This window comes from Hypanus sabinus, chromosome 9 (genome assembly GCF_030144855.1).
Source record: "Hypanus sabinus isolate sHypSab1 chromosome 9, sHypSab1.hap1, whole genome shotgun sequence".
Lineage (NCBI taxonomy): Eukaryota > Metazoa > Chordata > Chondrichthyes > Myliobatiformes > Dasyatidae > Hypanus > Hypanus sabinus.
Window position 1 is genome coordinate 23524351 of NC_082714.1, and position 14736 is coordinate 23539086.

The 14736-nt window shown below is 43.5% G+C and overlaps 1 protein-coding gene and 1 long non-coding RNA gene across 10 annotated transcripts in view; one reads left to right on the forward strand and one right to left on the reverse strand.

The window, feature by feature from the left end:
- The first annotated feature begins 1654 nt into the window (after positions 1-1654).
- LOC132399176 (major facilitator superfamily domain-containing protein 1-like) overlaps positions 1655-14736 on the forward strand; it is a 67673-nt gene continuing 54591 nt past the window's right edge. For 5 of the 9 annotated variants that reach the window (XM_059979264.1, XM_059979259.1, XM_059979262.1 and 2 more), the window contains exons 1-5: positions 1655-1794; positions 5956-6067; positions 7785-7920; positions 8525-8664; positions 13575-13753. Coding sequence is in view for 6 of the 9 variants with exons in the window: in XM_059979259.1 (XP_059835242.1) it covers positions 13733-13753 (21 nt within the window). In the remaining 3 variants the exon portion in view is untranslated. Of the gene's footprint in view, positions 1795-5173; positions 5276-5955; positions 6068-7784; positions 7921-8524; positions 8665-13574; positions 13754-14736 lie in introns of those variants that run through there. The other 4 variants (XM_059979265.1, XM_059979263.1, XM_059979260.1 and 1 more) reach the window with 3 other exon arrangements.
- LOC132399181 (uncharacterized) lies at positions 1694-7778 on the reverse strand. Its single transcript, XR_009513904.1, has 3 exons — positions 6666-7778; positions 3598-3654; positions 1694-1828 (listed from the first exon to the last, which is right to left on the reverse strand). It is a non-coding gene; the product is annotated as an uncharacterized LOC132399181 (long non-coding RNA).

Consider the following 14736-nt stretch of genomic DNA (forward strand, 5'->3'; position numbering starts at 1 on the left):
ACCCATTCGTACACCTTGCCCTGAATGCCAACCTCCTGTTATTTGATTATTAACTCGATGTGGGGTACCATAAGAGCATGAGACAAAGGAGCAGAATGAGGCCATTTATCCCATCTAGGCTGCTCCACCATTCCATCATGTCTGATCCCATATCCCACTCAACCCCATATACTTGCCTCCTCGCCATATCCTTTGATGCCCTGATTGATCAGGAAACGATCAACTTCTGCTTTATATGTACCCACGGATTTGGCCTCCACTGCAGTCTGTAGCAGAGCATTACATAGATTCACTACTCTCTCACTAACAAAATTCCACCTGTTCTAAAAGGTCGCCCCTCAGCATGGAGGCTATGCCCTTTGGTTCTGGATACCCCCACCATAGGAAACATCCTCTCCTTTTAATGTTCAGAAGGTTTCAACAGGATTACACCCCCACCCCCGCATTCGTCTAAATTCAAACCCCTCCCCAAACCCATGCTGGCTTTCTGCTAACATGCCTGTCCTTATCAGTTGCTTTTCATCTCATTCTTCATTATTGTTTCCATCATCTTACTTACAATACACATGAAACTTACTAGTCCGTAGTTAGCAGGGTAAGTGGGGTCACCCTTCTGACATTCGCCCATCTCCAGTCTTTAGAAATTTTACCAGTCTTCAATGAAATATACGATAGAGATTTGTTTATACAATGACAGACCCTTAGATACATGTTGTCTCATACATTTTAGTGGGCATTAGCATTGCTGGTAAGGCCAGCTTTTACTGCCTACCTTTAATTGTTCTTCAGAAGATGGCTGGAGTTGTGAAGCTAGGAAGAAGTTAATAAAATCCAGTCGACCACACTTCTAAGAACTATAATTCAGGGCTTTTCTGGCCAAACCTTCATTCATACCCATAAAATAATTTTTAATGGTAATTTTTCTGCTAATTCTGCCAGATCTAATATATCTACCTTTATAACCATATAACAATTACAGCATGGAAACAGGCGATCTCGGCCCCACTAGTCTGTGCTGAATGCTTACTCTCACCTAGTCCCACCTACCTGCACTCAGCCCATAACCCTCCATTCCTTTCCTGTCCATATACCTATCCAAATTTTTCTTAAATAACAAAATTAAACCTGCCTCTACCACTTCTACTGGAAGCTCGTTCCACACAGCTACCGCTCACTGAGTAAAGAAGTTCCCCCTAATGTTACCCCTAAACTTTTGCCTCTGAACTCTCAACTCATGTCCTCTTGTTTGAACCTCCCCTACTCTCAATGGAAAAAACCTATCCCTGTCAACTCTATCCATCCCCCTTATAATTTTAAATACTTCTACCAAGTCCCCCCTCAACCTTCTATGCTCCAAAGAATAAAGACCTAACTTGTTCAACCTTTCTCTATAATTTAGGTGCTGCAACCCAGGTAACATTCCAGTAAATCTTCTCTGTACTCTCTCTATTTTGTTGACATCTTTCCTATAATTCGGTAACCAGAACTGTACACAATACTCCAAATTTGGCCTCAGCAATGCCTTGTACAATTTTAACATTACATCCCAATTTTAACAATTTAACATTTATCCCTTAGCTCTGAACTGAACAGTGTCTTTTGTCATTCACATTCTCTTCTTTTCCACTCTTTCAGTTATTCAGGAGTGTATTGTCGCTTTCTGGTTCAAAGATAAGGAGTTGTCATTGGCCTTTGGGCTGAAAGTGGCCTTCTCTCGTCTTGGCAGTGTCTGCAGCTTTTTATTCATCCAATCTTTTGAATCACGTTTTGGGCTGCAGTGGACTCTTTGGGCAGGTATGGATGAATGTGATGAACTTGAAGGCATGGACTTGAAAATTGTACAAAGAAAGTGAAATCAGTCTTGTGCCCTACTATCACCACATTAAATCAGATTATTAAATGCTTGTTACAGATACTACATGAGTGCAATCTGTTATTTTCATAATTAGCTTTAACCAAATTGAACTTTCCAGATAATGCTAGAACTATGCCGTGACTCATTTTCCGATAAACAGTTAAATTGGATGTCGGTATAAATCTTATTCTGACATAACTAATAAGTGAATTTTCAACGGTTGGTAAACAGGATGATTTGAAACTTGTGTCTTCTGGACGATTGTTGCAAAGAATTTGGTTTAAATCTCACCATACCAAGCTTTACAATTTTAATTAATTTATTTAAAGCTATTTTGGAATAAAATGTCGAAAATAGAATTAAGTAATCATATTGAAGTAAAACATCATCTGAGTCACTAATGTCCCTCAGCAACTAAACTGGACTGGTCTATGTGTGACTTCAGACCACAGTGCAATGTGCTTGATTGCTCATAGCCCTCAAAACCACAGATAATACCTATAATCACATGAGCTACAGTGATTCCAAAAGGCATATCCGCACCACCATGTCAAGGGTAATTGAAATTGACAATAATTACTGATCTTGTCACTGATGTCGATAGATTATAAATCATGGCTTTGAGCTATTTGCAGGCTTTCCACTGTAACAGAGGGAAGAGAGTGCCAAGATCATTCCTGTCCTTAATTTTCCTTTGTTCTCTCCACTCCTCTTCTCCCACGCCCTGCCTCAGCAGCTCTTGGTCAGGGGAAAGGTGCTACGAACTGTCCCTCTACTGATCCTAGCCACCCAGATATTGTAGACAATGAATTCTGGCCAAACCATTCCTAACTCTCTACGCTCTTCATCACAGCCACTATGAAATGGTAGCGTATAACACTTTACAGTACAGGCGACCCCGGTTCAATTCCCGCTGCTGCCTATATAGAGTTTGCACCTACTCCATGTAGATTTCCCCCCACAGCCCAAAGATGTTGCATTTTGTAGGTTAATTAGACATCATAAATTGTCCTGTGACTATTCTAGGATCTAATAGGGGGATTTAGTCCTTCACACCACTCAGCAATCAGCAAGCTTCATGGAAAGGGTAGTGTTACAGTGATATTTCCCCTGGTTAGCTTTGAGTTGATTTTCTTGAATCTCTATGTGCTAAAAGAATCATTCCCAGTTAGATCACGGACATGCAATCCCAGGACCCATCCCCTCTGGGAACTAGATGACCTGTTGGGCTACCAGCCCTCAGCCTTGCCAGGCCTCATCCACAGTACTTGCTAATCCAACATCTATGTGTGTCCTTCATCACATCCAACAACGGAACCTCTTCAATATGTATGCAGGTACATTGAGTTGCTGCCACACAGTTGACTGATTAGATGTTTGCATTAATGAGCATGTGTAGCGGTGTACCTAGTAAAGTAGTCACTGAGTTCAATTGCAAGAGGCTGCAGCAGATCTGGCTGCCACCTCCAAGGTTCAAAGCCACAATTTAATGTCAGAGAAATGTATACAATGTACATCCTGAAATGCTTTTTCTTCACAAACATCCATAAAAACAGAGGAGTGCCCCAAGAATGAATAACAGTTAAATGTGAGAACCCCAGTCCCCCCCCCAGCTCCCCTCCCTCCTGTGGGTAAGCAGCAGCGAACAACAATCCCCCTCCCCCCCAGCAAAAATAAAGCGCATCTGCTACCAGCACTCAAGCGTGAACAAAGCAATAGCAAAGACACAGACTTGCACTTACCCCGAAGACTACATTGTTCACTTGATTATTCGATGTACTGCAGGCTCTCTCTCTCTCCTAATAAGGGAGAAAGAGATGACTCCATTTTCCAATGAGCGGGGAGACATAACAAACAATTCATTGATTTATGATGTTAAAAGTCCATTATGTTGCTTTTCTTAGAAACATATGAAAATAGAAAATAGGTGCAGGAGTAGGCCATTCAGCCCTTCAAGCTTGCACCGTCATTTAGTATGATCATGGCTGATCATCCAACTCAGAACCCTGTACCTGCTTTCTCTCCATACCCCCTGATCCCTTTAGCCACAAGGGCCACATCTAACTTCCTCTTAAATATAGCCAATAAACCAGCCTCAACTGTTTCCTGTGGCAGAGAATTCCACAGATTCACCACTCTCTGTGTGAAGAAGTTTTTCCTCATCTCGGTCCTAAAAGGCTTCCCCTTTATCTTTAAACTGTGACCCCGCATTCTGGACTTCCCCAACATTGGAAACAATCTTCCTGCATCTAGCCTGTCCAATCCCTTTAGAATTTTATACTTTTCAATAAGATCCCCCCTCAATCTTCTAAATTCCAGCGAGTATAAGCCTAGTCGATCCAATCTTTCTTCATATGAAAGTCCTGCCATCCCAGGAATCAATCTGGTGAACCTCCTTTGTACTCCCTCTATGGCAAGAATGTCTTTCCTCAGATTAGGGGACCAAAACTGCACATAATACTCTAGGTGCAGTCTCACCAAGGCTTTGTACAACTGCAGTAGAACCTCCCTGCTCCTGTACTCAAATCCTTTTGCTATGAATGCCAACATACCATTTGCCTTTTTCACCGCCTGTTGTACCTGCATGTCCACCTTCAATGACTGGTGTACAATGACACCCAGGTCTTGTTGCACCTCCCCTTTTCCTAATCAGCCACCATTCAGATAATAATCTGTTTTCCTGTTCTTGCAACCAAAGTGGATAACCTCACATTTATCCACATTAAATTGCATCTGCCATGAATTTGCCCACTCAACTAACCTATCCAAGTCACCCTGTATCCTCTTAGCATCCTCCTCACAGCTAACACTGCCGCCCAGCTTCGTGTCATCTGCAAACTTGGAGATGCTGCATTTAATTCCCTCGTCTAAGTCATTAACGTTTATTGTAAACAACTGGGGTCCCAGCACTGAGCCTTCCAGTACCCCACTAGTCATTGCCTGCCATTCTGAAAAGGTCCCGTTTACTCCCACTCTTTGCTTTCTGTCTGTCAACCAATTCTCTATCCACATCAATACCATACCCCTTGAGCTCTGTGCCTGAAGATCGCAAAGACCCGGGTCCCCAGGCACACAACAGATGTTCCGACTTCTCCAACGACATATGGGTCTCCTGTGGAGACACCGACACATGATCCGCCCATCTCCAGTTCCTCGAGATCCCAGGCTTCTGAATGCGAGCTGAAATCTTGGGCCAAACTTTTGGCATACCGAATAGCTGCTGATTGTGGGACCACCTCAGATTTCTATCTGCTTTGGTATATTTTTGGCAGTAATCTGAGTATCCTGTGGTTCATTTTCTCAGGAACTTTGCAGTCTGTTCTTGGCTTTGTCTCAGCCCTCTTCATTGGCATCCTGGATAGAAGTGGGGCAAAACAGCTGGGACTTGATGTTCTCCTTCAGCAGGAATCCAAAAAAGTGGTGGGTAGATTCAGTGGCACAGTATCTAACTTTGGAAAAACGTTACTGATTTTGGATATGGAACAACTATCTATAGTAATCAGCTATTTTGGTGAGTAATCAGTGGCCTTTAAAGTAGACCTCTGGAAGATGTGTACCAGAAGATATATCGACATTATTTAGACTGAGTGGGATCTAACTACCGCTCCCCCACAGGGTCTTCTCTGACCTTCTTTTTCTTTCTCCCCAGGGACTAAAGGATATTTGTCATTTGTCTCTCCGCTACTGGCTGCTGGTTTTTACCATTATGTTCTTCTACAATGGATTCTTTCCATTTATTGCTGATGCTATGCAAGTAGAGTTCAATGTATTAAACATCTAAAGTGTTTATACCATCTTCCAAATGGTCTGATCTTGCTAGTTAATTGAAAAGAAACATTGCAAGATTCCCTTTATTTCTCACACCTACTGTACCTCTCTATTTTTCAAAATCGAGATGCTCTACAATAGGACAGCAGTGATTTTTCACTCATAGGTTGACACTTTGTCTTTTATATGGTAGCACTCATCGTGTACTGTTGTAATTTTGAATCTCTGATTAATTCTTTGCAACAGTCTCCAGGATTATTCATGTGATGAGAAAACTAGATACAGGTGACTATTGCAATTATATCTGTTATATCTTGGCATTTATTTTTCAGCAAGTTCATTCAGGATAAGTATTCTAGGTACAGTAATCAGGAAGCCTCCTACATCACTGGTGCTATGTTCAATACCTCAATGCTTCTACTACCCATAGCTGGAATCCTCATTGTGAGTATCAGCTGTTTTGTTCTAACTCTGGATTTTCCAACCACTTTTATGCCATAGACCAATACCTTTGAACAAAGGGTCCATGGACCCTAGGTTGGGAACCCCTATTCTAAATGCAAGGTAGATTGTGATCACCAGGAACATCAGACATCTTTTTCATGGATATTAACTGTATTGAACTCAGGCTGTAGTGTTCTCGCACAGGTGTAAAAGAACTCTGAACTAAACACCAAGCATAGACCAGACAATGAGTCGGTCCCAGTAAGATTAACCGTTTACTGTTCACCCTTCCACATTAACGTATGGTGAAAACTGTTGATAAAACAATACAAAATATGTACAGTATTTGTTTCCTTCTTGACATCACATTTACATCATAAATACTTGCAAAAGTAAAACTACAACAACTATATTACATTAAAGTGCAACATACAGTCAGAATCTACCTACGCCATTGACTGGCTTTAAATACACTTCAACACAAACTATCTGCAACTCTTTAAATAACAAAAAACATAAACTTTATCAATCATCATTACTTTTAACAGAATCAGTGTCAACATTTTAATTCAACTTATCGATTATCTTATGAACTTACGGCATTGTTTCTCTGATGTTTCTAATGTGTAGAAAGAAAACTTCTCTCGCGCTGATCCTGTACACACAAGCCCCCTCATTCCCGTTTCTCCAAACTAGTATTTTCCCACAAGATACGGCGTAACCGGGTGTGACGTCATCGCATGCCACGATATATCACAGACAACGAATTTACTTTAAACAACCTTAACTTTAACTAGAAAACAATAACAAACGAATTACTAATGCAAAGATATAATAAACTAAACAAATGCCTTAAAGGCAACACACAGGCTGAATTTTAAAGTGTGGGTTTCAGTAAAATATGAAGCAAACAGATAGCAGAAGAATCCAAGTTACATCCCCTGTCCCTCTAGCAATATTTCCTGTTCCTATACCATAAAATAATTCTGTGTTTATTTGCTGAGTAATACAAATTTGATTTACATATTTATTCATCCCTTATCATTGCTTATCACATTCAATCAACTATTATCATTGTTTACTTATAGAGAACAGACTTTCTTAACTTTCTTGTTAATGTCATACCATATCTAGAAAACAATGGGCATTATCACAGTTCAGGCCCGTGAAACCACTGGTTTCACACTAGCGTGTACAGTTAACTTTATCTTTTGATTATTGTACATTGAAATGATTGCAGCTGAACCTACTGACTGAAAGTAAAGAGAAATATAAAACCCACCATTGATTTTGTCAGTTCCCCAATTGGTATGACCCTCCCAAACATTTCTTCATTGAAGCAAGTCCAAAGTGACAGACTTGGAGAACCCTATCCTACAGCCATGATATCATACAGATCTGGCCATGTGACAACCATAGACTCAGTGAGACATGAGTTTCCTGAGTAAGAAAGAAGAAACATCGTCAAATATATTAAATGTATACAATGATAAACACTAAAAAATAACATAGGATACAAAACACGTTAAGGGAGAGCAGCTTACCAGTCTACAATTAAATAGAAGGAAGGATTTAAATAATTGTGTGGTTTGCTACACTGCCTGAACTAGGCCCAACACCCTCCCACTCACCAACAATGAGCACTCTTCCCAAATGCTCTAATGTAATATATTCATGTACAAATTAATCAATTAAATGTTTTAAAAATCCTTTTCAGGTTTACATAGGATTAAGAGGAATACTCATCTCGATATGTGCTGTGTTGACAGTCCATTTTTGCTCTTTTGGCATTCACCTTCGTACCATCAGTGGTTTCAATGATATGGCTGGGAGTCACCTATTCATTTGCTGTTGTATGTTATTTTTATTTTCTCTCCACTGACAAGTAGCTCTCATTAAATTCTTTCACCATCTACACACCCATTCCAGACATTCTTTTCTCCCCTCTCCCATCGGACAGAAGATCCAAAAGCCTGAAAGCATGTACCACTGGGCTTGAGGACAGCTTCTACCCGACTGTTATCAGACTGTTGAACAGACCCCTTGTATGACAGGATAGACTCACAATCTACCTCGTCATAATTGTGCACTTTGTTATTTACCCACACTGCAGTTTCTCAGTAGCTTTTACACTTTATTCTGCATTGTTAATATTTTACCTTATTCTAGCTGAATACACTGTGTAATGATTTGATCTGTGTAAACAGTTTGCAGAACACCTTATCAGGTACATGTGACAATAACATACTAATCCAGTACCAATACCAATACACCAAAGCATTCATCATTACAAATGGGTTCAGGGTTATTTAAAATACACTTTAAATATATTGTAGTAGTTTATGCAGTGAACTCACAGTCAACCCAAGGGCATATTGTGATAATATCTTTGCAGTCATTTTCTGATTTTAGGTACTTAATTGCTGTTTTTATCAGTTAGTTCTGATTATTTCACAGGCAAGTCTGTGGCCCTCTATCATTTTAGTGGTTCCTTCGGCAAACCTTGGAACAGCTTTAGGAATCACTACTTCAGTGCAAATGATTGGTGTTGGTGTTTGTAACTTGATTGTTGGACGGATACTTGGAAACAAATTCAGGTAAGCTTTTTCATTCTATAAAGTTTAGTAATCTGAAATGCATGTACTTGATTCCTTTTTATTTTGCATTATTTGATGTATTATTTTCTGTTGTTTTATTTCTGCCATCCTACTAGATCCACTAACCATGCTGTTCAGAACTGAGAGATACAGGTTCCACACTGCTTAATGATAGTGAAAATGTTGCATATTCAATGTAGACCCAGATTGCTTGATACATTTAGATGTAGTTATCTGATAGGAAGACTAAATTGAAAATGATAGAAGTGACAGAATGTGAACTATAACTTTTGAGTCAGAAAACCTTCAGGTCCCTGTACTTAACATTAACTGTTTCCTCCGCACACAGATGCTGCATGACTGGCTGAGTTCTTCCAGCATTTTCTGTTTTTGTTTATTGTGCAGGTCTTGTAGCTTTAGTTTTTGGTTTTTTTAGTTGCTAGAGTTGGGCTCCTGACTTGGTGTGTCTGGGTAGTCTTGTTTTATCTTGTGGGTTTGGAGCTTCTTTCCGGGAAACTCGCTAAGGTGGTAATGCGATATTAATACGCAGCAGCCTATTAATGACAATAGGCAATGACAGCTTGGAATACTGGATGTAACTCCCTGGGTCGCCTCAGGCTCGCTCAGCTCGTTCTTGTCTGGGGGAGCAGCCTTCGGCCCCGCCAAACTGGGTAATCAGCTGGTGTGGATGCTGTGTGATGTCCCCACCTCACCCAAAAACAGACAGTACACCATAAGCGATTAAATGATTACAATTTATAAAGATTACTACAACTGATTAATAACCATACAGTATATATGAAGGAAAAGAAAATAAAGAAAAGGTGCCAAATTTATCAAAGTCCAAACCACTTCATGCACCACCGTTGGAGCTCAATTACTGAAGTCTTCTGGCCACCATTCGATCCCCTCCGAACTCTTCGACTCGCAGCTCAGGACCCTCCGAACTCCTCGACTCTCCAAACAGCTCAGGACCCTCCGAGTGGTCAACCAAGCACATCTAGCTTCATCCACCCCCCCTCCTCAGAGAATCTCCCAGCCTCGGACCTCGCCCAGCTTAGAGCATTGCGTCCTCTCTCTCGACCCCCTCGCGCCGATCTGCCCAAAAGCCCGTCAAAAAAAGCTTACAGACTCAGAAGAAAGAACATTAATCCCCATTTGGTTTACAAAGGAATACCATTCTCGTTATCAGTAAATTAGCATTCCTGCTAGTTAACAAAAGGAAACCCTTTCCCAACAGTAACAAAGAAAAAAAAAGAAACCCCCTTTACACACTTCCTCCACCAAATAAAAGTCATGTCCTCATGACTACTAAATAACTCGCCACCTTTCCTGCCAACACACCGTAACCCAAGCACAAACAGTGACATCTCCTCCCCACACAGTAACCCTCACGCCCTGTTCCTCAGGCGCTACTTAGGCCAACTATCTGGGAGTTCCCTAACCCTTCTGAGGCCTCCGTACCCCCTCACCTAAACCCTTCAGGCTCGGACACAACTGGGGATACCTTGGGCCCACTACCAACTCCTCTCTCAACCTCTCACTCATGCCCCACACTGCACACAGCTAACCCTCCCCGCTAAACCTGACTCAATGGGAGAAGGGCCAAAGGTCTCTTCCTCAATCGAGGGAAAGTCAGCAAAAGGCAGCATGTACCACACATCCAGCACATCATCCATCGAATCTGTATTCTTCCTCATTCCTGTGATCGGTAGCTGCTGTTTGATCTTCTCCAAATGGAAACACGTGGCCTGCACTGCTCCCGCAGTCTCTTCAGCCTCCTGTTCAGTATTCACTGCACTTCTCTCCAGCTTTTTCTTCCTCATGACTTCTTCCAGATCAACTTTCAGGTTTTGCACTTCATTTGAACTGTCGATGGTCATCTTCAGGTTCCCTTCAAGCTTCCGCTTCTCTCTTCTGAGATTCGTCTGTAATTTCTTCACCTCTGCAAACTCCCCTCTCTGGGTTCTCAGTTTGCTATTACCCTCAGTCAGACAACTTTCTTCATTCTCTCCAACTTGTAAGTCTTCCGAATGGTTCCAGATCACTTTCTCCAGTCTCTCCGTCTTCATTTCAAACTTGATTCCGTAGAGACAGTCTCTCACGAGCTGCGACCTTCGCCAGCCCTGGCACATGTCCCGAAAACACTTTAACTCGGTAGTTCTCAGCTGCTCCTGCAACGACCTCACTTCATATTCTCCTGAGGCAAATCCAAATACCAAGAGATCATCCACATACACCAAAACTCCAAACGCCTCCACATCCCCTATGGTCTTCCACCTGCCCCGCAGGAAGGTTGCAAGGGCTCCAGAAATGCCCTGTGGCATCTTTTCGGACCCGAAGACTCCTAGGGAATTTATAACGGCCGTCTTCTCCTTGTTGGCCCCACTCATCGGGATCTGGCAACATCCACTCCTCAGATCCAGCACCTTAAACCACTTCACACCACTCAGACAGCCCTCAGGGCCATATTCTGGTCACTGACAGTGCGCCTCTTCAACGCAATATAATCCATACACACGCTGCCTACATCTTCCACGGCTGTAGGGGCCAGTCGCCGCAACCTCTCTCTCTCTTCAGCAGTCAACTCCCCTCCCTTGTGGTATTTCGCAGTGTCCACGAAGAGGGTCTCACCCTCAGATACTTCCCCCAGGCCGTACCACCACTGGCTCTTGTTTGAATTCGGTATCAGCCCAATGCTGCTACACACGTCCGCACAAGCAACTCGAAACCCTGGGTGCATCGACAATGCCTCCAAACAGCACTCACCCGCCTCCTCCGGGCAGGCTTCCAAGCGCACCAGCAGGATTTTGGTTCTCTCTAGAACAGAAACGCTGCCCGTCTCAACAGGGTCCGGACACATCAGCATTAACGATTCATGAACCTCAGTCTCCTCCACATTTGCCTCTAAGAACTCCATTTTCACTGACCAACAGCCGTTGTCTGGATAATCACCGGCACTGGTACCCCGAATCTCCAGTGCCCTCAATGTTGTCAAGGGTAAATGCTTCCAATAACGGTTATGAAACAAACTGTACAGCAACTTCACCGGCGCCCCGGTGCCGAGGATGGCTTTAACTTGACTTCCATCCATCCGTAACAACATCTGTGCGCATGGCCCCTCTAAGCCTTCAGGAATAGGGTCTGTTCCTTTCGGGAGTTCCTTGGTACATTGCTGGGAACGTGCTCCCCCAGAGATCCCAAGCCGTTCCCCCACTGGGCCTCCTCTAAGTTTCCCGACACCTCTCGAATCAACGGAACAACTGATCCCCTTGACAGATCCCCTTGGCACCACAAGCAATTTATCTGCCCCCCTAGGCAAAAAGGGATATCCTAAAAGCTTCCCACCAATCTCCTGCCACAGATATAATAAGCCCCCCAGCTGCGGCATTTGACTTCCAGTCGAACCACACGCATTTTCCCACACTTTCCCAGAACTGGCAGCGGTCACTTCGAGGTAATTGCGCCTGACAGTTCTAACAAAGTCACCAGCCCACCTACTCAAGCTTTCAACCCGTCCCTTTCGCTTTCCCTCAGCCAAGCACTGCCACTCACCCAACAACTGAGAGGTCCGCTCCGCCCACGCCTCCGCCCCTTTAGGGCTGGACATTATTCCAACAACCGGGTGGAGCTCACCACTGCTGAAACATCCCAACCTGTCACTCCTCAATCTCCAAACAGTACGGACAACCCATGGTCCCACCACCATTTCGTCAGCACTAGTCGGAACTCGAACAACAACCTCCAGGCTACCAACAGCAACCACCCCACCCAACACACACACAGCGATAACCAGCAATCACACACCCACAAAGGCACACCAGCTCTTCGCCGCAGACACAATTTAAAGAGGGTGATCACACAGCTTCCACAGAAATCAACCCCGGACGAGCACCCCACAATGTAACTCCCTGGGTCGCCTCAGGCTCGCTCAGCTCATTCTTGTCTAGGGGGAGCAGCCTTCGGCCCCGCCAAACTGGGTAATCAGCTGGTGTGGATGCTGTGTGATGTCCCCACCTCGCCCAAAACCAGACAGTACACCATATGCGATTAAATGAGTACAATTTATAAAGGTTACTATAACTAAGTGATTAATAATGATACAGTATATATGAAGAGAAAATTAAAGAAAAGGCGCCAAACTTATCAAAGTCCAAACCACTTCGTGCACAACTGTTGGAGCTCAATTACTGAAGTCTTCTGGCCACCATTTGATCCCCTCCGAACTCCTCGACTCACAGCTCAGGACCCTCCGAACTCCTCGACTCTCCAAACAGCTCAGGACCCTCCGAGTGGTCAACCAAGCACATCTAGCTTCATCCCCCCCCCCTCCTCGGAGAATCTCCCTGCCTCGGACCCCCCTTTGGGGTCCGATCCTCGCCCAGCTTAGAGCATTGCGTCCTCTCTCTCGACCCCCTCGCGCCGATCTGCCCAAAAACCCGTCAACAAAAGCTTACAGACTCAGAAGAAAGAACATTAATCCCCATTTGGTTTACAAGGAATACCATTCTCGTTATCAGTAAATTAGCATTCCTGCTAGTTAACAAAAGGAAACCCTTTCCCAACAGTAACAAAGAAAAAAAAAGAAACCCCCTTTACATGGAGAATGTGGATCAGAGTTTTATGGTCAACAATACTACATAAACCATTGAACAGGACAGCAGAGAGAACCTATGCACACCTGAATAAGCTGTCCCTACAACCTCGCACTGTGGACACTGGATGAAGGACAAAGTGTTTTCTTCATTGAGTTAATCACAGGGGCATTTGATGTTTACCTCAGTGTACGGATGTGGCAAGAGTACAGAACAGAGAGCACAGAGTCCTGTATTCGCACAACTATGTAAGATGAACCTCGCCAGTGACCACTGCATACATTTTCAGAGCTTCTTGGCAAATGTATATTCCAGAAGGAGATGGACCAGATTTCATCCTCCTACTCCTTGCTGTCATAACAAAGGCTGTGTATGGTGGGACTGAGGAACCAGCTGTACATGAAGAATCTCTTAGAGAAAGCCTTCAAATTCAACCCCGTCCATCTTGGTGGATGTAACCCGGGGCTAGCGCCATGGATGTAATCATGACGAAGGTACATTGTCTCTACTTTGTGAGAAGTTTAAGAAGAAATGGCTAGGCTATTGTGGAATCCCTGGGGGAGACTGATCCATGTATTTTCTTCCAGTATAAAGCAAAATATTCATATTTTATTGCTTGTTACAATAAGTATGTGGCCAATTGTGCATTGTTTATATATCCTGACGCGATTGCTTAACAATAGAACATGCACTATTGTTATTAATTCTCTTTGATATTATACCCACAACATAACAACAAGCTTTGACCAGTGACAAATCCGAACATCAGAAGCTTTGAGAGGGGGGAGTTTCACTCAGGACCACAGAAAAGGGAGCAGCGGGTCACTTCAGCGAAATAGAGTGTTAACCAGCAACCAGTCCATGATTGGGATTGATTAGCAAAAGAAAATTAAAGATAGGCAGGGGCAAGGGCAGCGGCCGGCATCTTAGTGGACTGAGTCAGATAGGTGATCTTGAGAATTTAGCTCTTTGGGGCTTCAGCAAAGAGAGGCTAGAGTCAGAGAAGGTTTAAAAAAAGAAAACCAAGGTTAAATTATTTTTCCTTTCCTTCTTTATATCTGCTCAGCTAGGACAGTAGAGATGCCAGGCAGGATAGTGGAATGGTTCTTCTGCGAGATGTGGGAAGGCAGGGAGACCTCCAACGTCCCTGACGACCAGAACCGCGAGAAGTGCATCCAGCTGCAGGTTCTAACAGTCCACGTTAAGAAACTGGAACTGGAACCAAATGAACTCCGAATCATTCAACTGAATGGGTGATAGAGAGGTGGATACACCCAAGGTGCAGGGCACAGGAAACTGGGTGACAGTCAGGAAAAGAAAAGAGGTTAAAAGGAGCCAGTGCAGTACCCCTGTGGCCATCCCCATCAGCAACATAAGACCATTCGGCCAATTGTGTCTGCTCTGCCATTCAATCATGGGCTGACCTAACTTTTGCAGTCATCCCCACTCCCCTGCCTTCTCCCCATACCCTTTGATG